This window comes from Dendropsophus ebraccatus, chromosome 3 (genome assembly GCF_027789765.1).
Source record: "Dendropsophus ebraccatus isolate aDenEbr1 chromosome 3, aDenEbr1.pat, whole genome shotgun sequence".
Taxonomy (NCBI): Eukaryota; Metazoa; Chordata; class Amphibia; order Anura; family Hylidae; genus Dendropsophus; species Dendropsophus ebraccatus.
The window spans coordinates 103,637,899-103,664,318 of record NC_091456.1 but is presented as its reverse complement, the minus strand read 5'-3'; the positions used below and the strand labels follow the sequence as shown (position 1 = coordinate 103,664,318).

Sequence of the window (26,420 nt, the reverse complement as noted above, 5' to 3'; positions counted from 1 at the left end):
TAGATGGCCCACATTCCCCATAAAGGTAGCCCCCAGTGTTGTCCATCCCCGTCCCGCATATAGGTAGCCCCCAGTGTTGTCCATCCCCGCCCCGCATATAGGTAGTGCCCAGTGTTGTCCATCCCCCATATAGGTAGCCCCCAGTGTTGTGCATGTCCCCTATAGGTAGCCCCCAGTGTTGTGCATCTCCCCTATAGGTAGCCCCCAGTGTTGTGCATTCCCATGCCCCATATAGCCCCCATTTGTGCATCCCCATCCCCCATATAGCCCCCAGTATTGTGCATCCCCCCATATAGCCCCCAGTATTGTGCATCCCCCCATATAGCCCCCAGTATTGTGCAACCCCAGCCCCCATATAGCCCCCAGTGTTGTGCATCCTCAGCCCCCATATAGCCCCCAGTATTGTGCATCCCCCCATATAGCCCCCAGTATTGTGCATCCCCCATATAGCCCCTAGTATTGTGCATCCCCATCCCCATATAGCCCCCAGTATTGTGCATCCCCCTATATAGCCCCCATTATTGTGCATCCCACATATAGCCCCCAGTATTGTGCATCCCCCATATAGCCCCCAGTGTTGTCCATCCTTAGCCCCCATATAGCCCCCAGTGTTGTCCATCCTTAGCCCCCATATAGCCCCCAATATTGTGCATCCCATCCCCAGTCCCTACATAGCCCCCAGTATTGTGCATCCCCTTCCCCACATAGCCCCCAGTATTGTGCATCCCCATCCCCCATATAGCCCCCAGTATTGTGCATTCCCCCATATAGCCCCCAGTATTGTGCATCCCCCTATATAGCCCCAGTATTGTGCATCCCCCATATAGCCCCCAGTATTGTGCATACCCCATATAGCCCCCAGTATTGTGCATCCCCCATATAGCCCCCAGTGTCGTCCATCCTTAGCCCCCATATAGCCCCGTGTTGTCCATCCTTAACCCCCATATAGTCCCCAGTATTGTGCATCCCCATCCCCACATAGCCCCCAGTATTGTGCATTCCCTTCCCCACATAGCCCCCAGTATTGTTCATCCCCCCATATAGCCCCCAGTATTGTGCATCCCCTTCCTCACATAGCCCCCAGTATTGTGCACCCCTAGTCCCCACATAGCCCCCAGTATTGTGCACCCCTAGTCCCCACATAGCCTCCAGTGTTGCCCCTCTGATTAAAAAAACAAACAAACACATAACTCACCTAACCACACGCTCCCCCGTCGGTCGTCGGTCGCCGGTCTCCTCTTCTCTCTGCCTCCGCCCGATGAGCAGCCCTCTGGTAAAGTCTGGGCAGCGTCATCGCTGAGCACTCAGTGTGCGCCGCGGCTGCTGGGACTTCCGCTGCCAGGACTTTACCAGAGGGCTGCTCATCGGGCGGGACACTCTTGTGATCGCAAGCAGAACGCTTGCTTGCGGTCACAAGAATGATTGACAGGGCGGGAAGCCTATGGCTTCTCGCGCTGTCGGTCAGAACACTGAACACCCGGGAGGACCGTTCGGCCGCCAGGTGTTGCAGGCGGTCATCTTCGGGGGGCCACGGCCCCCTGATGTTAGGGGCTCCGTAGCAGCCGCAGCGGTAGTTCCGCCCCTGAATTGAAGGCTAGAATAACATTTTAGTTTTAAAAAATGTATTTTTCTTTTTTTACGCCATATTGTTCTGAAAATCTGTGAAGCACCTGTGGGGTCCAAATGCTCACCGCACCCCTTGTTACATTCCTCGAGGGGTGTAGTTTTGTAAATGGTGTATCTTTAGAGGTGTTTTTTTTTTGTTTTGGTACCCCAGAGCCTCTGCCAACATGAAGTGGTACAGTCAAAAATGACCAAGTATAACGGAGGCGTTGAAATTCACTAGGCACTCCTTTGTATCTGAGGCTTGTGGTTGCATCAAATAGCGCAATAGAGCCACATGTGGGGTATTTCCATAAACTTCAGACACTGGGCAATAAATATTGGGGTGCATTTCTCTGGTAATAGGTTTATAATTATAAAAGATATTCGATTACAATAAAATCTCTGCAGAGAAAATAAAATTTTTCAATGATCTTACACACACTTAGCTTTTATTTCTGTGACTCACTTAAAGGGTAAAAAAACTTTTTGGATATGTTTTTGCATAGTTTGGGGGGGGGGGGTGCAGTTTCTGAAATGGGGTGCTTTGTGGGGCTTTCTAACATATAGTCCCCTAAAACACACTTTAACCCCTTAAGGTCAAAGCCAATTTTCGTTTTTGCGCTTTTGCTTTTTCCATTTTATGTTTAAAAGTCCATAGCGCTTGCATTTTTTCACCTAGAGACTTATATGAGCGCTTATTTTTTGCGAAACCAATTGTACTTTGCAATTACAGGCAAAATTTTTCCATAAAATATGTTGTGAAACCGGAAAAAAATCATTTGCGCTGTCAAATTGAAAAAAAAAACGAATTTGTTTTGATTTCGGGGAGTTTTGCATTTACGCCGTTCGCCCTATGGTAAAACTGACTTGTTATGCATGTTCCTCAAGTCGTTACGATTACTATGATATATAACATGTATAACTTATATTGTATCGGATGGCCTGTAAAAAATTCAAACCATTGTTAACAAATATATGTCACTTAAAATCGCTCCATTCCCAGGCTTATAGCGCTTTTATCCTTTGGTCTATGGGGCTGTGTGAGGTGTCAGTTTTTGCGCCATGATGCGTTCTTTCTACCGGTACCTTGATTGCGCATATACGACTTTTTGATCGCTTTTTATTACATTTTTTCTGGATTTGATGCGACCAAAAATGCGCAATTTTGCACTTTGGGATTTTTTTGCGCTTACGCCGTTTACCGTGCGAGATCAGGAATGTGATTAATTAATAGTTCGGGCGATTACGTGTGCGGTGATACTAAATATGTTTATTAATTAATTTATTAATTTATATTTATAAAATGGGAAAAGGGGGGTGATTTGGACTTTTATTAGGGGAGGGGATTTTTTATTAATAAAAACACTTTTTTACTTTTTTTTTTACATACACTAGAAGCCCCCCTGGGGGGCTTGTATATACATAGCACTGATCTCTCATAGAGATCAATGCTGTGTATATACACAGCAAAGATCCATTAGATCGGTCATAGATTGCTATGGCCTGCTGCAGGCCATAGCAATCTATTGCCGAGCCGGGATCAGCGTCATTCCGACGCTGAGGCCCGGCACGGGCAGAAGAGCGGATCTCCCCCCCGCGATCGCATCGCGGGGGGGAGATCCGTGCTACTAGACACCAGGGATAGTGTGCATAAAGCACTTCAATGCAGCTGTCAGGTTTGACAGCTGCATTGAAGGGCTTAATTAGCTGGCGCGGCAACGGGACCCGCGCCGGCTAATAGAGGCACTGCCCGGCTGCAGATTGCAGCCGGGATCGGTGCCGTTCAGAGCAGGGTCCGGGCGGGACCCCGCTCTGAACACCCCCTGCGGCACCATGACGTATCAGATACGTCATGGGTCGCTAAGGGGTTAAACTTGAACAGGTCCCTAAAAAAATCTGATTTTGAAATTTTTGTGAAAATCAGGAAAATTGCTGTTAAAGTTTTAAGCTTCCTAAAGTTTAATAAATGCCCCCAACATAAAGTAGACATGTTGCTAATGCTATTTAATATATAAAAAAAACATTTTCTGTTCAAGCAGAAAAGTTTCAAAGTTGGAAAAATGCAATTTTTCACATTATTTTGTTTTTTTTCTCATAAAAATTCTTTGTACATATCGACTCCAATGTACCAGAAATGTAAAGTACAATCTCGAGAAAACAATCTCAGAATCAGCAGGATACGTAAAAGCGTTCCTAAGTTATCAATGAATAAAGTGACACAGGTCATATTCATAAAATTTGCCTCGGTCCTTAAGGCCATTTAATGCACAGTCCTTAAGGGGTTAAGGGTGTACAAGGGGGGCATATTACTGTTTGTGGGACATAAAGGGGACACTATTACCATTTTGGGGGTGCATAAAGGGAAGACTAACTTCTGTAAGGGACACCAAGGGAGCATTATTACCATTTAAGTTTGGGGGTGGGGAAGGGTGCTGAAAGAGCAAGGAATTTAAGATGTTTTTCTGATTCTCAGATTCTGCAGAGAATATTCATGGCCAAAAGAAATGTCAAATATTTATGTTGGTCTGTGCTGGATTGTAAGAAAAGAAAAAAGAGAAATACTTGTCGGTGAGTCACTGGAAGTAACTGCACTAATTTTATCTGCAGATCCTGTGTACAGCTAATATCACTATATTAGTTACGGTATGGGGGGGGAGTGTATTCGTTTTTGTGTGGTAGTTGTTAATTCTATGGTGATAGTGTTTAGATACTATGTGGTGGTAATATTCATTGTAGCTGCATTGTCTGTCCCTACTACTATTATTGCTAAAATTGGCCTTTGAATAATAGGATTTGTTCATTAAGGTAATGTGGTGTCCCACCACGGGTGCTGCTATTGGTTAAACCCTTCGCAAAAGCCTGTACTTTTATGTGTAAGTGGTAATGTAGCAGTACCAGAGCTTTGCCACAAGATGTCGTTGTGATAGCTATATATTTGGTGCCCACGGCCGACCGGTCACTTGCCAGATGGTAAAGCGTGACGCCACTCCCGTGGTGGTTGGCCAAGATATAGCTGGGCCCAGAGATGTTATCTTGTGACGCCAGTGCACACAGGTATGGTGGCACACCTGCTTTTAGTTTAGAGGGCTGGTTATACCTTGTTCACCTGTGGTCAGTGACCTGCCAGGTTGTTGCGGGGTCTCTTGGGTTGTTGCCACGGTGGTCAGGAGTGGAGTAGTTACCCACCCGGACTATCGGCACTGCCACCCAAGAAATGTATGTGTACTGTGTTGGTGCGGAGTGAGTAACCCCAGAGTCTCTTTATCATAAATAAGATCTGCTTTACTTGGAGAACACTTTGGTGCAGCAGGTCATACAGCTTTTTATTGACATAGAACTTCACACTCAATAAGACACTTGATGAGTTAGGATCCAGATCTGCAGTGAGCGAATAGAAGCAGTACAGTCGTGTGGACTGAGTAGCGTGCTGAGAATAGAGAATCAGAGTAGAGAGGAGGATGTCGTGAGCGTCCCAATTCAAGTAGTACTGTGCTCTGCCCAGGATGTTGGAGGATGAGGGAGAAGAATACTTGTGAAGAAAGAGAGAATACTTGTGCCTGTTGTTTGACTCTTGGGTCTTCGCACCACCTATTGCCCTACCAGTGTCGGGGGACCCGTCCTAGTGGATGACACAAGCCCCAGACCTTGTTACCTGGGATGAGCGGAATGCTAAGGGTTCCCTGTCTACACCCACGCTGTGAGATAGAGTTCATAGGCTTCTAGCAACTTTGCTCTATCCGCATCAGTTCCTAGCCTTCTGCTTGGTGGATACTGTCCTGTACTGTGACTCTCCTTGTCCACAGCATGGGTTGAGATGATTTCTGACTAGTCCTCTCTAGTGAAGGGTTTAACAATGCATAGTGCGGAGTAGCGTTACTGAAGAAGAATCTGTTAGCTTCAGGTACCTAGGCTGCACACTGAGACTAGGAACCTGGCAGAGGGCCAGAGCCAAACTGGTCCGCTGTAGGGAGTGTTCTTGCTTGTGACCTTCCTCTTCAGAGTCTAGTGACTAGAGATGATAGAACATTTGGAAAATCTTAGGTTCTATCGAACTCAAACCTTGTTGAACTTTCCGCATTTGCTTCCCGATGCCTTTCCGGTCCGTGGGGAAAGAGACAGCCTGGGTACCACCTGGAATTCCATGATTCAGCCTATTACCTAGGGCTGTCTCCTCATTCCCCACGGACCGGGAAGGCATTGGGAATCAAATGCGGAAGGTTTGACAAGGTTTGAGTTCGATAGATGTTTGCTCATCTCTACTAGTGCCAAAAGACCTCTACACTTTCTCTACCCATGTGACTTCCTATTTACAGCCCCTGTAAGGTGTGCTGTGTATGGGTGAAGAGTGCATATAGAAAAAGTAAAGAGAGAAATGGTAGGACAAAAGAAGAAAACATGCTCATTGGTCTATAGATCTATGTGACATGCTAACAATAACCCTTTCAGACCAGATAGGCATCACTCCCCTGCTGTACTTTCCTATCGTGGGCTCCAGTTTACTCACACCCAATAAACAGGGTGCTGGGTTGGCCTGCTGCTAATGGACAACTGCTCCTTTACCCCAACCTCTCCTCTCCCTGCCCTCACCCTCACCTCCTTTGAAGTATACTCTATCCGTATCCATTCCCCCTCTAACCTCCAAGTGGCCATCATCTACCGACCACCAGGCTCCGCAACCACCTTCCTTGACCATCCAACACTTGGATTTTGCACTTCCTCTCAACAGATATTCCCACCATCATCATGGGCGACTTCAACATCCCCATCGACACATCCAATTCTAAACTCCTATCACTAGCCTCCTCCCTCGGCCTCAACACAATGGTCCTCTATGGCCACTCACAAAAAGGGTCACACACTTGACTTTATCTTTTCCCACCTCTGTCCCATATCTGACCTCACCAATAGTGTTGATCGAATTGTTCGAGAAAAGTTAAGTGCGAGTCGAAAATCTCGATTTTTTTGAACCTTTTACTGTTTGTTCAAGTTAGCGTTCAAGTTCAAGCGCCTTTTTGCCAGCCAATCAGTGCAGAGCATATAAAAGTGTCACACTCAGTGCCCAAAAGTCCATTTTTGTCAGCTTTTATTGCTGAATAATAGTATAAAAAACATCTTCCCATCTGTCATACGCATCAATCAATCATACATAGGAGATGCTTAGTTAAAAGTTAATTTTTGTCAGTTTTGGGGGTGAAATACCGTTCAAATATACTGTGTGTTATTGTCATATAGATATATATATATATACCGTGTATTATTGTCATATATATATATATATATATATATATATATATATATATATATATACCGTGTATTATTGTCTTACAGATATATATCCAGGAAATAGAGTTCTCTCTGTTGCTAAATCTTTCTCAATGGCAAAAAGTGTCATTTTCACAGGGGTATCCCCTCAAAAATCATTTTTTTGCATTAAAGTGACTGTACCACCAGGCCCAGGCTGAAGCACTGGAGGTGGGCTGACCCACCCTTAGCGGGAAGAAACCCCAGCCCCTCCATGACGTGACTCCATTAGAATCAATGGAAACCTATCATAGAGGGGCTAGGGTTTCCTCCTACTAAGGGTGGGTCGGCCCGCCTCCAGTGCTTCAGCCTGGGCCTGGTGGTACAGTCACTTTAATACATAGCCCACCCATAGCTTCCATCTTTCCAATATCAAAGCTGGGTTACCTCCATTATACTGACTACTATAAAAGATGCTGGAAAGCTGGGTGACCTCCATTATACTGACTACTATACAAGATGCTATAAAAGATGGTGACCGCCATTATACTGACTACTATACAAGATGCTAGGAAAGCTGGGTGACCACTATTGTACTTCCTACTATACAAGATGCTAGCAAATCTGGGTGACTGCCATTATACAAGATGCTAGGAAAGCTTAGTGACTACTATACTGGATGCTAGGAAATCTGGGTTACCACCATTATACTGACTTCTTTACACGATACTAGCAAAGCTGGGTGACCGCCATTATGCTCACTACTATAAAAGATGCTAGGAAAGCTGGGTGACCTCCATTATACTGCCTACTATACAAGATGCTAGGAATGCTGTGTGACCGCCATTATACTGACTACTATACATGATGCTAGGAAAGCTGGGTGACCGCCATTATGCTACTATACAAGATGCTAGGAAATCTGGGTGACCGCCATTATACTGACTACTATACAAAATGCTAGCAAAGCTGGGTGACTGCCATTATACAAGATGCTAGGAAAGCTGAGTGACCGCCATTATACTGCCTACTATACAAGATGCTAGAAAAGCTGGGTGACTGCCATTATACTGACTACTATACAAGACGCTAGGAAAGCTGGGTGACCTCCATATACTGACTACCATACAAGATGCTAGCAAAGCTGGGTGACTGCCATTATACAAGATGCTAGGAAAGATGGGTGACCGCCATAATACTGACTACTATACAAGATGTTAGAAATGCTGGGTGACCTCCATTGTACTGCCTACTATACAAGATGCTGGGAAAGCTGGGTGACCTCCATTATACAAGATGCTGGGAAAGCTGAGCGACCTCCATTATACTGACTACTATACAACATGCTAGAAAAGCTGAGTGACCTACAACTCACTACTGCCTCAACTCTGCTACGTCACTGCCGCCTCAACTCTGCTACATCACTGCAGACTCAACTCTGCTACATCACTGCCGACTCAACTCTGCTACACCACTACCTTACTACCTCAACTCTGCTACATCACTACCTTAATACCTCAACTCTGCTGTCACTATCTCAACTCTGCTACATCACTGCCGACTCAACTCTGCTACACCACTACCTTACTACCTCAACTCTGCTACATCACTACCTTACTACCTCAACTCTACTATCCATTGAAAGGAATGAAGTATCTTACCATCTTATTTTTTTTTTCTGTCATTCTTAGAGCCAAATTTTTTTCACTAAGTTGTTTCATGTATCCAGTTTACTCTTCTGGATTGTAATTCCAGCTTCTCCTCACCTGTATTCATTATAAAAGTTAACCCGGACATCTCCCATTGACTTTAATGAGGTTCAAGTTCGAGTCGAACCTCGAACTGAACGCCACTACTGTTCGAGGTTCGATTCGAACTCAAACATTTTACTTTTCTATCATCACTACTTACCAAAACACCTCTCTACATCTCTGAGCACAACCTCTTAACATTCTCTTCTCCTCATTTCCCCCCCCTCCAGTCCAGAACCTTGCCCACCCTTGCAGGAACCTTAGAAACATTCGAACACTCTCTGACTCCCTTGTGCCACTTTCCACCATATACTTTCTGAACGTCAGTGACACAGCTGTAACCTTCTACAATTGCACAATTACCTCAGCTCTTGACTCAGTCACCCCTCTCACGAAAAAGAGAACATGATGCCCTAACCAAACAACTAAGGCGAGTGTCCAGAACGCTGGAAGGAAACTAAGACACACAGGTGAGCACTCCTTGACTTCAAATCTGCCCTCCCCTCTGCTAAACAGGACTATTTTGCTTCCATCATATCTTCCTTATCTCACACCCCTAGGCAACTGCTTAACACCGGTAACTCCCTTCTCCGCCTCGACAGCCAATCCCCACATCTCTTATCTCTGCTTAGAACTTTGCCACATTTTTCAAGCAGAAAATCAGTGATATCAGAGTAAACTTCATTTACAGTCCCCTCAGCCCCCCCCATGCCTTTCCAGTGCTCTTTCCCACTAACTCACCTCTCCACGATCACTGAAGAATATCTGTCCAAACTACTCTCCACATCACACCTCACCACCTGTGCACTTGACCACGTTCCATCCCACTTTATCCCCAACCTCTCCTCAGCACTTGTCCCAGCACTAACCCATCTCTTCAATCTATCACTAACTTCTGGCGTCTTCCCATCTACATACAAACATGCAACCATCACACCCATCCTTAAAAAGCCATCCCTTGACCCTACCACCTTATCCCCTAACTGCCCCATCTCATATCTCCCCTTTGCCTCAAAACTCCTGGAATAACACATCTACCATGAACTATCCTCCCACTTTTCATTCAACTCGCTTTTTGACTCCCTGCAATTCTGCTTCCGCCCCCACCACTCCACAGAAACTGCCTTCTGACTTCGACACAGTTGACCATTTTCTCCTCTTACAAATTCTTTCTTCCCTTGGTGTCACTTGCTCAGCCCTCTCCTGGATCTCCTCTTACCTCTCCAACCGCATTTTCCGTGTCTCCCACTCCTACACCACCTCCTTTCCTCGTCCCATCACTGTTAGTGTTTCCCAAGGCTCTGTACTCGGGCCCTCTTCTCTCCTCTATCTGTTCCTCTGGCCTGGGACATATAATAGAATCCCACAGCTTCAGGTACCACCTCTACGCTGATGACACTCAGATCTAACTCTCTGGTTCGGATGTTATCTCTTTCCTATCCAGGAATCCAGAGTGTCTATTGGCCATATCAGCCTTCTTCTCCTCCCGCTTTCTAAAGCTCAACATGGACAAAGGTATATGCAGTAGAGCAGGTAAACAGATTCAGTGCTCACCTTTTTGCCCCATGGTCTTTGTGTGTATCACCCTGAGGTACGGGGTTTAGGTGATCCAGGGTATGGTGTTTACAACCTGTGGAACATCCTGCAATGTGGTTGGGCTACAGAGCCCGCCCAAGTACATGTGGGATGCTCCCAAGAAGTTTCAGGAATATTTTCCCTTCCTCAGATACAGATGCAAGTATTCCCAAAATACTTAATACCTGTGTGAATTATTTTAAAATAAAGTTTATTTATTTTTACATGCTGGACTTTCTACAGTTTTTTTGGGGCAGTGCTTGAGTACAGCCAATTGGTATTTTTTCTTGTATGTTACCTCAGTCATTGAAGTCATTGCTACATATATATATATATATATATATATATATATATATATATATATATATATGTACCTGTGAATGCAGTCTGCCTACTGGTACATCCTGCCACGCACCGCCTTTCCCTTTAATTTAGGATGTATACTTTGCTCTAGTCTTTTCTTCATTCTTAGGGTACATTATAAGGCTATTTCAGTATTAAAAAAAAAAAAAAAAATCAACGTAACTTGCATGAACTGCAACTAGGGATGGTCCGAACCTGCTTCAGTTCGGGTTCTTACAAACCCAAACTCTCTGCAATGATTCCCGCTGCCTGGCGGCTCCGTGGAAAGGGTGGATACAGCGGGAGGACCACCTGGAAAACTGGGATACAGCCATAGCCATAGGCTGTATCCAAGTTTTCCAGGCGGTCCTCCCGCTATATCCACCCGCTGCACGGTGCGGGCAGACAGCAGGAATCTGATGTCGAGCGTTCGGGTTCATACGAACCCGAACCTCGGAAGATTCTGACCATCCCTAACGGCAACTGTGGTAAAACCACCAAAAACCTCTTGTCTTAAAGAATCATTATTGTATTGTGTTTTTGTACAAGAAATCAAAGCTTACCTGACTAGTATGAAGCCAGTATTTGAATCTACGCCTTCTCCTGATCCGTGGCAGAATCAGATAGTAAACAATCCTTTCTCCTAAAGATGTGAGGAGTGAGCCACAAAATCCAATACAGAGGAGAACAAATAATCCTGAGAAATGGTAAATTCCCATCTGGAGCGTCTGTAGAACACAAGCACAAGAACAATACGTACGACAAATGTTGATTTATATAGCTAATAGCATATTTTATATGGCTTTGCTTATTCATTTCATTTTTGTCATGTTGCAATATATAGGAAGACCATGCTGCTGCAATGGGGCCATTGAAAAGGAGCACAGTCCTTTCATTTTTGCTCTTGTATAGGCAGAATTTCTGCATAGCTCCCTGCAATTGGGCGGGGAATTGGACAAATAATGGAAGGAGCACTAAAAGGAGCTACACTATTTAATATTTGAAGTGCAGCCCCCTCTCTTCTATATTTAGCATCTATAAATTCACAACAGAGGAGACATATTTGGAAAATGGTTAAAATTTAGTGAGCTATAACAATGCACATAGAGTATCCCAATTGTTATCCTATTAATTACCATATTTATTACATGCCAAAAATATTGTCAAAATTTTAAAAAGAGGGAATAGTGAGGTACCCAAAGTGTGACACCCCAGAGACAGGACTATTGCATATGTTGCTTAGCTGTCCAAAGGTCCATGAATGTTGGTTAACCCTGGACTCTTGCTATGCTGGGAAAACCCCCTGGGCGCCTCAACTACATATTACCAAAAAGGATTTCGTCTAGCTGGCAGAAAGGGTGAAAAGGACTAGATATAATAGAAAAAAAAAGGTGCACCAGGAATTCTGATGAGAAGCACTTTCTAGCCATGTTAGCTACTAAAAATTCCACTTTAGGTTAGGTGTATTGTTTTTATTTATTTGTATGAAATTACATATTATGTAAGCTGCAGAATTTATATTAGACAAAAAAATAAAGGCAACTTTATTTTAGCAACCCATAATTGCTAGCCATTTTACTTCTCCTGTCTGCAGTGGCTGGCCCATGCATTGTATTGTGGTGCCACTGTTCTGCCACAATGCTGCTTTACATATAAAAATTAGTTTAAAGGGGTTATCCAGTGTGGGGGCACTTTTTGGGGGGGACCGGGGAGGAGGTGGCTGAAATAAAAGAGGTCCACTCACCTCCCCGGTTCCAGCGGTGGGTCACTCATCGCGGCGCTCCGGTACCCGGTTCCCGGACGCTTTCTGGTGTCTGACGCCGCCCGAGACACTACGTCTCAGGGCCGCTCAGCCACTCAGTGAAGGAGGCGGGATTTGTTTGATGTCCGCTCGGATTCCGCCTCCTTCACTGAGTGGCTGAGCGGCCCTGAGACGTAGCGTCTCCGGCGGCGTCAGACACCAGGAAGCGGCCGAGAACCGGGGACCGGAGCGCCGTGATGAGTGACCCGCCGCTGGAGGTGAGTGGACGTCTTTTATTTCAGCCACCTCCTCCCCGGTCCCCCCCAAAAAGTGCTCCCACACTGGATAACCCCTTTAAAGAGGTTGGCCACTTTATAGTAAAATAGGTCAGTACAAAGTATTAGTAACTGTACTCTATCTATCAGTTACTGTATATACTGACAGGGGCTCTCTGTGTACCTCATAGAGCTAAAATCAGACTCCCCTTCTCCAGGCTGGGCTGCCCTGCTCTGTTTTGTTCCAGTCTATAAAATGGCTGACATGGAGGAGCATGTGACCGTGACCATGCCCTGTCCCCTGTATCCTCCATAGACATATACAGGCTCAGTAGTGGACACTGGGGGGGCGGGGCATGGTCACATGCTTCTCTATGTAAGCAATCTTATGGACCAAAACACCACAGAGCAGGGCAGCACAGCCTGGAGGAGGGGAGTCCGATATTAGCTCTGTAAGGTACAAAGGGAGCTGCTGTCAGTATATACAGTGAGTACACTTACTAATACTGTACACTGACCTATTTTACTATAAAGTGGCCAACCCCTTTAACTGACTGAATAAAAAGGTTAATATGAATAATGGTCACTGAGAGTCAGAAATAACAATATAAATAATATAAAATTAGCAATATGCAAAAATGATTAGAATATTATATAGCATTACCTCAGTCACAGCAAATACCCGCTTTCCACAGGGCACCATTTTGTACCACTTATCGTGCAGAGTGTCCATGAATCCAGATGATTTATATCGACTTATAAACTCAGATATATTGGAGGTTAGGGCAGAGTTTTGGGGAAGACCAATTCCATAACCTAAGTAGAAGTTAAAAAAAAATTAACTAATTATACAATGGACGTTTATTTAATGAAAACCTGTGAAATCTTCAAAAAACCTTAGTTCCCATCCTCCATGTCAAGATTCCACTCCACATATTATTGTACTCTCTGTGTCTTTATCTCTGGTGCTTATTATGCTCAGTTTTTAAAGAGGCATTAGAGGTGGTGACTGCCCAGGTAAGAGCCCTATTCCACGGGACGATTATCGTTCGAATTATTGTTACATCGTTCAGATCTAAACTTTAATAGTTCGGTTGAATAGCAGTTAACGATTAAACGATTAACGAGAAATTGTTAATCGTTTAATAAGACCTGGACCTATTTTTATCGTTGCTCGTTCGCAAATCGTTCGCATTGAATAAGACATTTGGTCATTTGCAGTAGCAACGAATGCAATAGCGAAAACACGGGCACAAGAACGATCATAAGTAACGACTATCTTTCCATGTAAATGGATGAACGATTTCAGGCCATTCGCAATAGCGTTCGTTTGAAATCGTTTATCGTTAACGATTATGCGAACAATAATCGTCCAGTGGAATAGGGCCCTAACAGTCAGGCACTCATTAGCAGTGAGCGGTAGTATTGATAACTGGAGAAGGTATAAAAAAGTACAGGAATATATAGAGCAGAATCTTGACACCTAATGACAAAAGTCAATATAATCCTACCTTCAATAGCGAATGGTTTTCCAACGGTCAGTAACTTGCAGTCTGAATCTATGGACACTTCATAATCCAGCAAAGCTTTATCCATAATAAAAGCATTTAATGTTGGTGGGTCTGTCCTACAAACAACAGATATACTTTCATTGTTGTTTTACATAGCCCCCCGGTATAAATGATTAATCTGACATTTTGGACTCTTATAAACTAGCAATCGTTTCTCCTGCACAGAACAGAAACATTATATCGAATTTTACAAGGCCAGAAGTAGAAGACTGAACAGATACAGCATAAGACTGCTCTAACTAAAAAGTTATCCAATGAAAACAGATATGAAACTGGAATTTAAGAACATTTCCATCCCTTAAGTGGCAATTTCTGAAAATGATTTCCAATGCAGGTTCTATAAATCCTGGATTAAAGGAATTATACTGAAGGATAGTCTTCAATAGTAAATCCATAATAAAGGCTGTTTTAATTATAATACATAGTAATGCATGCTTTATTTAAGCATTTTATTTTTTTTGTAGTTTTTTTTTATTACATTATGGTATTAAGTGATGAAATTATAGATGCCTGCAGCCGCCACTATTGCATACTTTTTATGTATTGATCTCAATAGCAAAGTAAGCCTTTCATGACCAAAAGTCATTGATGCACGTATGTCTTCTAAAGCCAAAACACTCTTATTTTCCCACCTACAGGGCTGGTTGGGGTGTCATTTTTTTGCACCATGATCTATAGTTTTAATTGGTATCATATTGGTGTAGATGGTAGTTTTTGATCGATTTTTATAATTTTTTTTCTGTTATATAGGCTATGTTCACACACCATCAAAATGATGGCCCTTTTTATTGGACAACCGTAATTTAAAGTAAAATAACGACCATTCATTGTATAATAATGGCCATTATTTGTCATCCAGTAAAAATGACTGTCATTTTGATGGTGTGAACATAGCCATATTGTGACAAAAATGCAATCCTGGCAATTTTTTTACTTTTTTATACAATCTGTTCACCATATAGGAATAAGGAATAATAACATTATTTTTAAATCGTTCGGACAGTTCGGACACATACCAAATGTGTTTTTTTTATTATTTTTTATTTGTAAAATAAGAAAAAGGGGGGAATTTTAACTTTTATTAAGGCAGAGCCTTTGTAATAGTTTTTGTTTTAAAAAAATGTATTTTATTTTTTGCACCTAAGTCCCCCTAGGGTACTTTTATAAGGTTATAACTAACAAAGTAAATGAGTATGTGGTATTATCCACCAGTAAACCTTTTTGCCGGAATTTCAAAGTGTACTTTAGATGCAGCTTGGCATTAATGTGGACTGAGAGGCATTATTACAATGCAACATTGGAAAGGTGTATTTTCATTTTGAATATATTACCGTATATCCTGTAATATTGGTGAGTTGAACAATATGTGTTGTTGTTGTTGTTGTTAAGGAAGTTTTGTTTAATTAAAGGATTGATAGGCTTTAGTTATATTGGAGAAAAAGCAATGTACAGTAGAAATGAGTGAAGCAGTTGGAAATTCACGAGTATTGGCGAATTGAACCTAAACAAACTGTCCTAAAAACAGATAAATAATGGTTTAGCTGTCGAGATGAAAAAATCATTTTTTTATTACAATTTTGCTTTGGTAAATGAAAAAGAGCAAATCACCAATATACACTTACTACTGCATCAAGGCTTCACCTACTGGATAAAATGGTGATGTCACGACCCGACTCCCAGAGCTGTGCGGGCTGTGGCTGCTGGAGAGGATGATGGCAAAGGGATGCTCAGTGTCTCCCCAGTGCTCCAGTCCCTCAGTGTCCCCCTGCCATCATCCTCTCCAGCATCTTCAGCGGCACAGCTCTGGGAGTCGGGTCATGACATCACCATTTTATCCAGGAAGTGAACCCTTGATGCAGTAGTTAGTGCAGGGAAAAAAGTACTTTATAAGCATTTCTCGTAATAAGTGTATATTGTTGATTTGTATAACTTTTTGGGGGCAATACAATACTATAATAAATATTTTTGCCGGACTTCTCTTTTAACCCATAGCTGCACCAGGACGTAACTGTACGTCCTGGTGCTGCTAGGGGAGTTCAGAGGGGGGGTCGCACGGCGACCCCTCTCTGAACTGCCGCAATCCCGGGTGCCATATGCAGCCCGGGACTACGGCTATTAGTGGACAGGGTCCAATCGCCGTGCCCGCTAAGTATTTAGATGCAGCTGTCAAAGTTGACAGCTGCATCTAAGTACTTGCTGTAGCCCTTCCCTGGTGGTCTAGTGGGTGGATCGCCCCCCGCGATCACGGAGTGGCGATCCCTGTATGCTCACGCGGCCGGGGTCTGTGCCATAATGACGCTGATACCAGCTCGGCACTCTATTGCCTTCGGTTGCAGCAGCCAAAAGCAATAGAGCACAGATCTCATGGATCTATGCAGTATATCTATACTGCATAGATCTCTATGAGAGATCAGTGTAGTAATACTAGAAGTCCCCCTGGGGGACTTCTAGTATTTGTGTAAAAAAAAATTTAAATAACATATTTGGTATCGCTGCGTGCGTAATTGCCTGATCTATTAAATTATCACATTTCCGATCTCACATGGTGAACGGTGTAAGCGTAAAAAAAATTCCAAAGAGCAAAATTGCGCATTGTTGGTTGCATCAAATCTCGAAAAAGTGTAATAAAAAGCGATCAAAAAGTTGCATATGCGCAATAAAGGTATCGATAGAAAGAACAAATCATGGCGCAAAAAAATACACCCCAGATAGCCCCATAGACCAAAAGATAAATCGTTATAAGCATGGTAATAGAGCAATTTTAAGGAACATATTTTTTTTTTAAAGGGTTTTAATTTTTTAAAAGCCATCAAATAAAATAAAAGTTATACAAGTTACATATCGTTGTAATCAAAACAACCTGAGGAACATTTATAACAAGTCAGTTCTACCCTAGGGCGAACGGCATAAAAACAGCCCCCCCCGCCCCCTAAATATAAAAATTGCATGTTTTTTTTTTATTATTTCACCACACATATAATTTTTTTCTGGTTTCACAGCAAATTTTAGGCAAAAATTACATCTGCCATTGCAAAGTACAATTAGTGGTGCAAAAAATAATGGCTCATGTGGGTCTCTAGCTGAAAAAATGCACGCGCTATGGCCTTATATACACAAGGAGGAAAAAATAAAAACTGTCTGTGTCTCCTAAGGGTTAAGTAAGTGTATAGTAAAAGAGCTCATGGTATAAGTGATCCTAAGCATTTATACCTTTATACCGCCAGCTGTTTTAGTATATATTTACTTAATAAAGCATATTTTCATTGTAATTTTGCTATTTTGCAACAAAAGCAAAACTAAAATGAAAATCTTTGTGTTTTTTTTTTTTTTGCAAATCTCTAATGAACTATATTTGCACATGCTTTCTTGATCTGCAGACTTTGGGGGGGGGGGGGGGGGGGGGGGTGTTTATGAAGCCAAAAAAGTTGTATTTTTGGTGCAGAGGGGCCAGATGAATACATTTATTTGCAATTTTGCAAATAAATTTTCGCATCTGGTCCCTCTACGCCTGTTGCACCAGAAGGGCAGGGAGGAGGTGGAATAGGAGGCGTGGGCTCTGGGTCAGCTAAATTTATCATTTTAAATGATAAGGAAACCTTCGCCCAGGGCCGGGACAAGGAGTTTTGGTGCCCTAGGCAGAGAGAGCACACACACACACGCAAAAAAAGACATATATACACATTTTTAAATACAATAAGTTCAGGTTCACACAAACATAAAAACTCGCTATTTGAATGCTGATGGTTGGACCCATCTTCTCCAGCCACTAGGATTGTATTGTAGTATTAATTATGCAACTCTGTGCCCCATATAGTTGTTGGGCCAACCCCTGTGCTCCTCTATATAGTCCCCACATAGTGTATAATCCCCACACAGTATAGCCCCCACATAGTGTATAGTACCCACATAGTATAGCCCCCACACAGTGTATAGTGCCCACACATAGGGGGGCATTTATTAAGTCCGGCGTTTTTTACGCCAGACTTAAAAATGCCCCCGCAGCTTCGGCGCTACAGAGATTTATGTAGAGGCAGACTGCCTCTATATAAATCCTGTGCGCGCCGGTGCGCACCGCCGAAAACCTACGCCAGCTGAGGACTGGAGTAGGTTTTCAACGTATATTTGGGCGGAACGGATGGTAAATCGCGCGGACTCTGAGTCCGCACCCTCCGTTCGCAGGATGATACATGTGGCCCATAGTGTATAATCCCCACACAGTATAGCCCCACATAGTAGTGTATAATCCCCACATAGTATAGCCCCCACACAGTGTATAGTGCCCACACATAGTGTATAATCCCCACACAGTATAGCCCCACATAGTGTCTAATCCCCACATAGTATAGCCCCCACACAGTGTATAGTGCCCACACATAGTGTATAATCCCCACACAGTATAGCCTCCACATAGTGTATAATCTCCACATACTATAGCCCCCATACAGTGTATAGTTGCCTCACATAGTGTATAATCCCCACACAGTATAGCCCCCACACAGTGTATAGTGCCCACACATAGTGTATAATCCCCACACAGTATAGCCCCACATAGTGTATAATCCCCACACAGTATAGCCCCACATAGTGTATAATCCCCACATAGTATAGCCCCCACACAGTGTATAGTGCCCACACATAGGGGGACATGTATCATCTGGCGCTCCGGGGGTTTTCGGCGGAAATTGCCGATTTGCGCAATATTTTATTTGCAAATGGCCAATTTGCGAATAAAATATTCGCAAATCGGCACTTTCCGCCGGGTACGCCAGGGGGGCGGGGAGGGGGTGTGAAGGGGGCAGAACGGAGGGAAGAAATTTGGAATTCTGGGAAGAAAGGATATGCAAAATAGCTCTCACACCTCTTGAGCAAAGAGATGTCCCTTCAGGTGAAGTCTCACTCAATCCAGGAGTCTTAGAACACTGACCGGGGATTTTCTTCACAGAATTCTTAGTGGAGCAGCAATGGTCTGTAATTCTCCATAAGTCTTTATGACATGCTCTCCTTAATGAGAGTTAGTACCCCTTTGCCCTTCGTCAATAGACCTCTCACTAGTCAGCCAACACCTTGCTCTGCACTGATGAGAGGCAAACACCCCAAAATAGCTGTCTGCAGATGGAAAATATTTCCTTTTGGAGAGATTGTTTTGCTTGGCATAAAATCCCCAGTCAATATTCTAAGACTCCTGGAGTAAGACTTGAAGGGACATCTCTTTTCTCAAGAGGTGTGAGAGCTATTTTGCATATTCTTTCTTCTTAGGGACATGGCAGATAGCCATAAATGTCTATATTGTGGAAAGTAAGTGTATGTTCACAAACTTAGCAAAAATCATGTGCATAAACCGCCTTGATAAACATCTTCAAAACAGCTTTCAAATCAGTGTGGTTTTTATACATAGGGGGACATTTATGAAAAGGGGTAAATGCCTTTTTTAGGCGCAGATGTGGCAGATTGGCGTAAAAATATTCGCAAATGGTATTTTTGCGAATATTTTTTTTGCATCTGCCCCATCTGCGCCACCTTTGCCAGTGGGGTGGAGAGGGGGCATTACGGGGGGTGCGGCTGCATGCAGAGGGGGCACGGTCTCTGCTTGCGCCACATTTATCATTTTTTCTGGTGAAAAAATGATACTGAAACCTATGCCAGCTCTGAGCTGGCGTAGGTTTCTAAATTTTCGCAAGGACGGGCTCCGTGCGATCAGGATTTATGTAGAGCTGCAGGGACATTTGTAAGCCTGGCGTAAAAAACACCGGACTTCATAAATGTCCCCCATAGTTTTTAAAGTACAGTCATTTTTTTATGCTGTTTTTTTTTATGCTTTCATTGCTTTCAATGTAAGCTGCTAAGCGGATCCGCCCTAAAAAAGTAATTATTTCTTTTCAGTGTTGTTTTCATGCTGTTTTAAATATTTTGCATTGAAATTAATAGGAGCTGGAAACCATACTTTTTGGGGGCATTTTTGACACTTGTTTGAGGCTTTTTTTGCCCACTTGAACATACCCTGAGAGTTAAAAACCTAATTCCCCAAATGTCATGTTAAATTATCCAACAGTTGTGCCCACCCTGTCACTGAAATGCCTCCTCACTTTAACAAGCGGACTCCTTCTGATGTGGATGGGACGCTGAACCTTCGCATGTAGTTATGCATTTCAGGGAAACTTTTTTTTATGTATTGCTCTGCACTGCTCTCCCAAACTGTGCCAAAGCGGAAACCTTGAGAAGGATGATGGAGCTGCAAAGACAGACAGATCATTAATATGTTCATGAAATAAATTTTTTTCATAGTAATAAATCCTATATAACAGTCAGATGATTTGCACATTACTGTGACTGGCTTGATTTTTTCCTCTGCGGTACCTAAATTCGGTTGATGATCTTAAATTAAAATGGTTTGATTTTTTCTTATATTGTTCTGTACACTTCTGTTTTATACCTTTTTTGTAGACTAGTCTTTGATTTGTCTATATCTGTATATTATGGAGGGGTATATAAACCCAAATACACATTACATGGAGCTGTGGTCTAGGGGTAACTCACCTGTAGGGATGGTCCGAACCTGCTGAGGTTCGGGTTCGTATGAACCCGAACGCTCGGCAGCAGATTCCCGCTGTCTGCCCGCTCCATGGAGCAGGCGGATACAGCGGGAGTAACGCCGGGAAAACTGGGATACAGCCTATGGCTGTGGCTGTATCCCAGTTTTCCAGGCGGTCCTCCCGCAGGATCCGCCCGCTCCACGGAGCGGGCAGACAGTGGGAATCATTACCGAGGGTTCGGGTATGTACAACCCCAACCGAACTCGGTTCGGACCATCCCTACTCACCTGTCTACAGACCTGGCTGCAGTTCACTCTTTTGTTCTGTTTGAAATCCCTGTTGAAATTTAGTTGATGGACATCATGTAATGGCAAATAACAGCCATTATTTCAAAACAACAGCTGTGGTTTTAAAATAATGACAAATATTTGCCATTAAATAGCGGTCACTCAATTTCAACAGGGATTTGAACCTAAGAATGAACTGCTGGCAGGTCTCTAGACTGGTGATTTACTGCTAGACCACAGCTCCAACACTGTGCCTGAGTGTTTCTTTCAGACATAAACTGCCTACTGAGGACTGATCTGCAATCAGATATACTGGCTGACAGCTGAGTGAGCAGGAGGCCGGGCAGCATTGATTATTTATCTAAACGAGGGAGGAGCGGTGAGGTGTGCCAGAGTGTGGCACAAACAACACTTTGACACTTCATTACTGTGGGATTGTGCATAATCCACAGCACGGATAAATTACCAAAAGGTACCACACTCACTAGGGGACTGCCAGCTACAGCACACTGTCAGCACCTTAGGTAGGGCCTGCGTGTTGACAGATTACCTTTAAGCAACCAAATGTCAGACATAAAAAAATTATGTGTAGAATAAAATGCATATTTATAATAATTTCTAGAAGGTCCTCATTAAGGATTAAATGCCCAACTGGGAAAATGACAATCTGTTTAAGTCTTTAAGCCTTTAATAATTGCACCCATGCTAGAAACCTAGGAACAGTAGGTCTCAATTCTAAGCAATAATTTATGTTCTGCAAAACTTATAAATAAATGCATGATAAATACTTTTCTATAAAAAAAGGACAAAAAGTATTTTATCAGCTACCCACCTTAGGATCATGGATTCCTGACAAAGCTTCAAAAGTCTTTTCTCCTACCATTACTGCAGCAAGGTTTGCAGTGTAGCTGGATAATACTAGTAGACAGAAAATAGCCCACAGGTTCATGAGAACTCTTCCCGTGCAGCATTTTGGTGTTTTACTTGAAACTGTTCTTCCAAAAAGAATAGCATAACATAAGTTGAGTGCTGAAGAGTATGAGAAGATTTTCATCCGGTTTCGTCCATGTGGAGTCATACCAAAAGGACTCTTCCATTCATAGAATGTAAGAAATAATGCAGTAATATGCAAGGCCACAAATATGCCAACCCACATGGACCAGTGTAGAGGCCACATAAAAGCTCCAATAGGTGAGGCAGTGTCTCGCATTCGTACCAAAATGCCAAGACTGGTAGAGTAAAATGGGCTAGTAAAGTCTATAACAGTGCTTCGTGCTGAATTTATGCTAAAGGATGTAACAGCCATGTGGGCTGCTCCACTGAGCAGGTCTCCTACTAATCCTGTCCAGCGGTTGCCTTTACGAGCTCCATATTTTCCATCTCCAACAATGTACAGCTCAAAGTCGAATCCAAGATCCTCGGCTAGCTTTTCTAATAAATCAATGCAGTAGCCATAACAACAAGTTTTGTATCCCAATGGCACAGAACCATTTGGTAAACTTAGCTCTTCAAAAAGCATATCTAATAAGGCAGAGTTATTTGTGTGAGGGTCCAGGCACATTTGGCCAGCTGGACAACTGCCATCAGCATCCACATCTCGAGTGAAAACAAAGGGATGTTCCACAAGGGTTACCACCCTCAGCTTTGTGCGTTGTGTTACCACTGGTGCTGGTTCCCGTTTTTGTATGCGATTTTGCCAAACACCTTCTTCCACTTCCATTTTGCCTTCATACCAACCACCCACAGTTACCCAGGTGGGGTCTCCCAAAGAGTCACGCACTAGGCTCCATATCTTGTAGTGGTGATCAGTGTGGATGACATTATTATTCATTATGTACACTTTACCAGTTTGTCCTGAGAATGATGTATTGGCTACATACCTATAATTTACAAAATAATGTTAACATCTATATAATAGAGCATCAGTCCACTATAACCCTATGCAAATATGGATTTAGATACAATGCCAAAAGTATATTGTAAAATATAATGAGCAAATAGACAAAAGATCTAGCACTCACTGATACATGCAACTGAGTCTTTAATTCTGGCATGTGCAGCAGGGAAGGGAGAGATGGACCAGGTGCAGGTGCATATCCCAAGCGACAACTGTTTCCAAAAGAACACTTCTACTGGCCGAGACCGCACTGCACATCATAAGGGGGAGGTACAATTAATACACAGGTGTAAAATAATTACAGCTGCAAGTGTGAAAATGTTTAAAATGAAAACACTGAGATTGTTGCGTTCATTTAAATCCAAGCGTTCAGTTTGGCAATCCAGAAAGACTCACGTCTAAGCAACATTTGGTGCCTGTCAACGCCTACGGTCCTAGGGTTAACTCTTTCCAGCCTGCAGAAGTTGTGATAAACCTGCTGTGTATAGGGTTAGAGGGTAGATGGTATGGTCAGAAGATTGGCACTGCCATGGGCACTCCAGTCTCCTTTACCTATGCCAATCTATTCCTTGCAAAATTGGAGCTGGACATGATGTTTCCTGTCCATAACCTACACGTCGTCAACATTTAAGAGTATTTTCACTATGTTGATTATGTATTCACAGTTTGGGACAGTACAGAGAGTCAATTCCTTAAATTTGTACTGTACCTGAATGAAGTGAATACAGTCAACATGATTTTTACCCACAAATTCGGTGTCCATTGAGTTTCTGGATGTTCAAGTGAATGTCAGTGAAGACTGTTTACACACCTCAGTCCATAGGAAATTCACTGCCTCCAATGCTCTTCTCCACTTCTCGATCTCCCACCTCACTTTAGTTAAAGTAGCAATTCTATATGGCCAGACGGTGCAGTTACATAGGGTTAGTAAAACTAACTAGATTTGCATTTCCAGGGAAATACATAGTGCTTGAAAAGAGCGCCCCTTTACCAGTGACTTCCTTTTAAGAGAAACTTTAATCCTGGGTGCTGTCTCTTTAAGAGCAACTTGGCTCCCGTCCCTTTAAGAGCGACATGGGTCCCTTTAGGAGCGACCTGGGTTGCTTTAAGAGCGACATGGGTCCCTTCGCTCTTAAAGGGACCCAGGTCGCTCTTAAAGAGACCAAGGTCGCTCTTAAAGGGACCCAGGTCGCTCTTAAAGGGACCCATTTTGCTCTTAAAGGGACCCATTTTGCTCTTAAAGGGACCCATTTAAGTCTTAAAGGGAGCCAGGTCGCTCTTAAAGGGAACCAGGTCACTCTTAAAGGGACATATTTCACTCTTAAAGGGACATATTTCGCTCTTAAAGGGACCCAGGTCGCTCTTAAAGGGAGCCATTTCGCTCTTAAAGGGACCGAGGTCGCTCTTAAAGGGACCCATTTCACTCTTAAAGGGACCTATTTTACTCTTAAAGGGACCCATTTCACTCTTACAGGGACCCAGATTGCTCTTAAAGGGACCCAAATCGCTCTTAAAGAGACCAATTTCACTCTTAAAAAGAACCTATTTCACTCTTAAAGGGACCCAGGTTGTTCTTAAAGGGACTCATTTTGCTCTTAAAGGGACATATTTCGCTCTTAAAGGGACCCAGGTCGCTCTTAAAGGGACCCAAGTCGCTCTTAAAAGGGACCCAGGTCGCTCTTAAAGGTACCCAGGTCGCTCTTAAAAGGACCCATTTTGCTCTTAAAGGGACATATTTCGCTCTTAAAGGCATCCAGGTCGCTCTTAAAGGGATCAATTTCACTCTTAAAGGGACCCATTTAGCTCTTAAAGGGACCCAGGTCGCTCTTAAAATTACCCATTTTGCTCTTAAAAGGAACATATTTCGCTCTTAAATGGACCCAGATCGCTCTTAAAGGGACCTAGTTCGCTCTTAAAGGGACCCATTTCGCTCTTAAAGGGACCCATGTCGCTCTTAAAGGGACATATTTCACTCTTGAAGGGACATATTTCGCTCTTAAAAGGACCCAGGTCACTCTTATTTATTTTTTTTTCTACAGAGTCATAAGAGGTTTTTTCTTTTGCAATTTTGAGTTGGGGTTGTATTGATGCCATGCACTGTGCAGTAGAATCAACATGGAATCTCTATTCTTCAGGCATGATTACAACGATATCCAATTTGTGCAGATTCCATCATGATATACTACTTTAAAAAATAAAAAAAAAATTTAAACTTAAACAAACAAAAAAAATCAGTTTAGGGCTATGTTCACACATAGTATTTTCATTAGTCTTTTGAGTATTTTTTTCAACCAAAACCAGGATTGGTTGAATACACAGAAACAAATCTTTTTAATTATAGTTTTTCTTTGTGGGTTCTACTCCTGATTTTGGCTACAAACACTGACCAAAATACTACGTGAGAACATAGCCTATTAACTATTTTCTAACCCCTATAATTTTTTTTAACTTTTCTGTCTATGGAGCTGTATAGGCACTCATTTTTTTCTGCCATAATCTGTAGGTTTTTTTTGTTACAATTTTGGCATCGATCAGGCTTTTTAAACACTTTTGTTTCTTTTTTGGTCACATCACATTCCACAAAGAATAAAAAAAATTCTAGCATTTGGTATCTTTTTATTTTTTAATGTCTGGTCTCAAGCCCCGTCTCTACACCATGAAGCGACCATGGACCGGAGCAGCTGATGGCTAGCACCAGAGCTGGAGCCAGGGACGTAAGTGCATGCTATTTTTTCACCCACCCCCTCAGTGGCAAGTTTGAAAAAAAGTCCCTGTCCAAACTTCTCCTTGGGAAGGCTGTTTTCACACAGTCAAAATGACCTTCGTTTTTATTGGACGGCTGTCATTTACTGGCAAAGAATGGCCATTATTTTATAACAATGGCTGTTTTTTGTATAGACGGGTGTGATTTCGATAGTGTGCCCATACAGATGTAGACAGGGTTTACATGATCCCTGACGCAACAATTGTGTCAGGGAGCTATGTTAAGTCAATTAGAAAGTTGAGTTAGAGTCATTGTGATCAAGTTGACCCAGGCTACATACAGAGCTTTGAGGATTCTTTAAAAAGTTTTTACAAACATTTGCTGACTTTCTTTTACACTTTTTAGATCAATCTAGGGGACTTCTATAAGCAATCAATCATTGCTGGTATAGTCTGCCATAGGCCTTGGGCTGCCATGACAATGAATCAGCTCCCTGCGATCTTGTTGTGGGGAACTGACCCAAATGCTGAAGCATTAATGATGTCCAGCTGTACAGTTTGAAGTGTACCTGTCAGTGTTTACCTGTTTATACAGTAATGTGCCCGACCCCTATTGGATCCAATAGGGTTGCACGCATTGTAGTCTAATGGTGTCTCGGTATCCAAGGATACCCAAATTTACGGATTAGCAGTGGATCTTGCCGCTGATCTAGAAGTGGCCCATTGTGATAGGTACACTTTAAATGCTGCTGTCAGTTTTGACAGTGACCTCTAAACAGTTAGACAGCCAGGTGCTGTGGGGAGCTGATCCGAACACAGAACCACTAATAATTTGTACTGTTTAAATGCTGATGTCACTTTTGAGAGGAACATGTAAATAGTTAAGCAACTGGGTGCAGCTC

At 42.9% G+C, this 26,420-nt stretch overlaps 1 protein-coding gene across 2 annotated transcripts in view; it reads right to left on the bottom strand.

Moving 5' to 3' along the window:
- The window catches only part of GRIN3B (glutamate ionotropic receptor NMDA type subunit 3B), a 127,374-nt gene that overhangs the window by 5,778 nt on the left and 95,176 nt on the right, over positions 1-26,420 (bottom strand). For both annotated transcript variants that reach the window (XM_069962396.1, XM_069962395.1), the window contains 5 exons: positions 21,751-22,798; positions 20,185-20,330; positions 14,042-14,157; positions 13,195-13,346; positions 11,078-11,242 (listed from right to left, as the gene is read on the bottom strand). In XM_069962396.1, the coding sequence (XP_069818497.1) occupies positions 11,078-11,242; positions 13,195-13,346; positions 14,042-14,157; positions 20,185-20,330; positions 21,751-22,798 (1,627 nt within the window). The remainder of the gene's footprint in view (positions 1-11,077; positions 11,243-13,194; positions 13,347-14,041; positions 14,158-20,184; positions 20,331-21,750; positions 22,799-26,420) is intronic.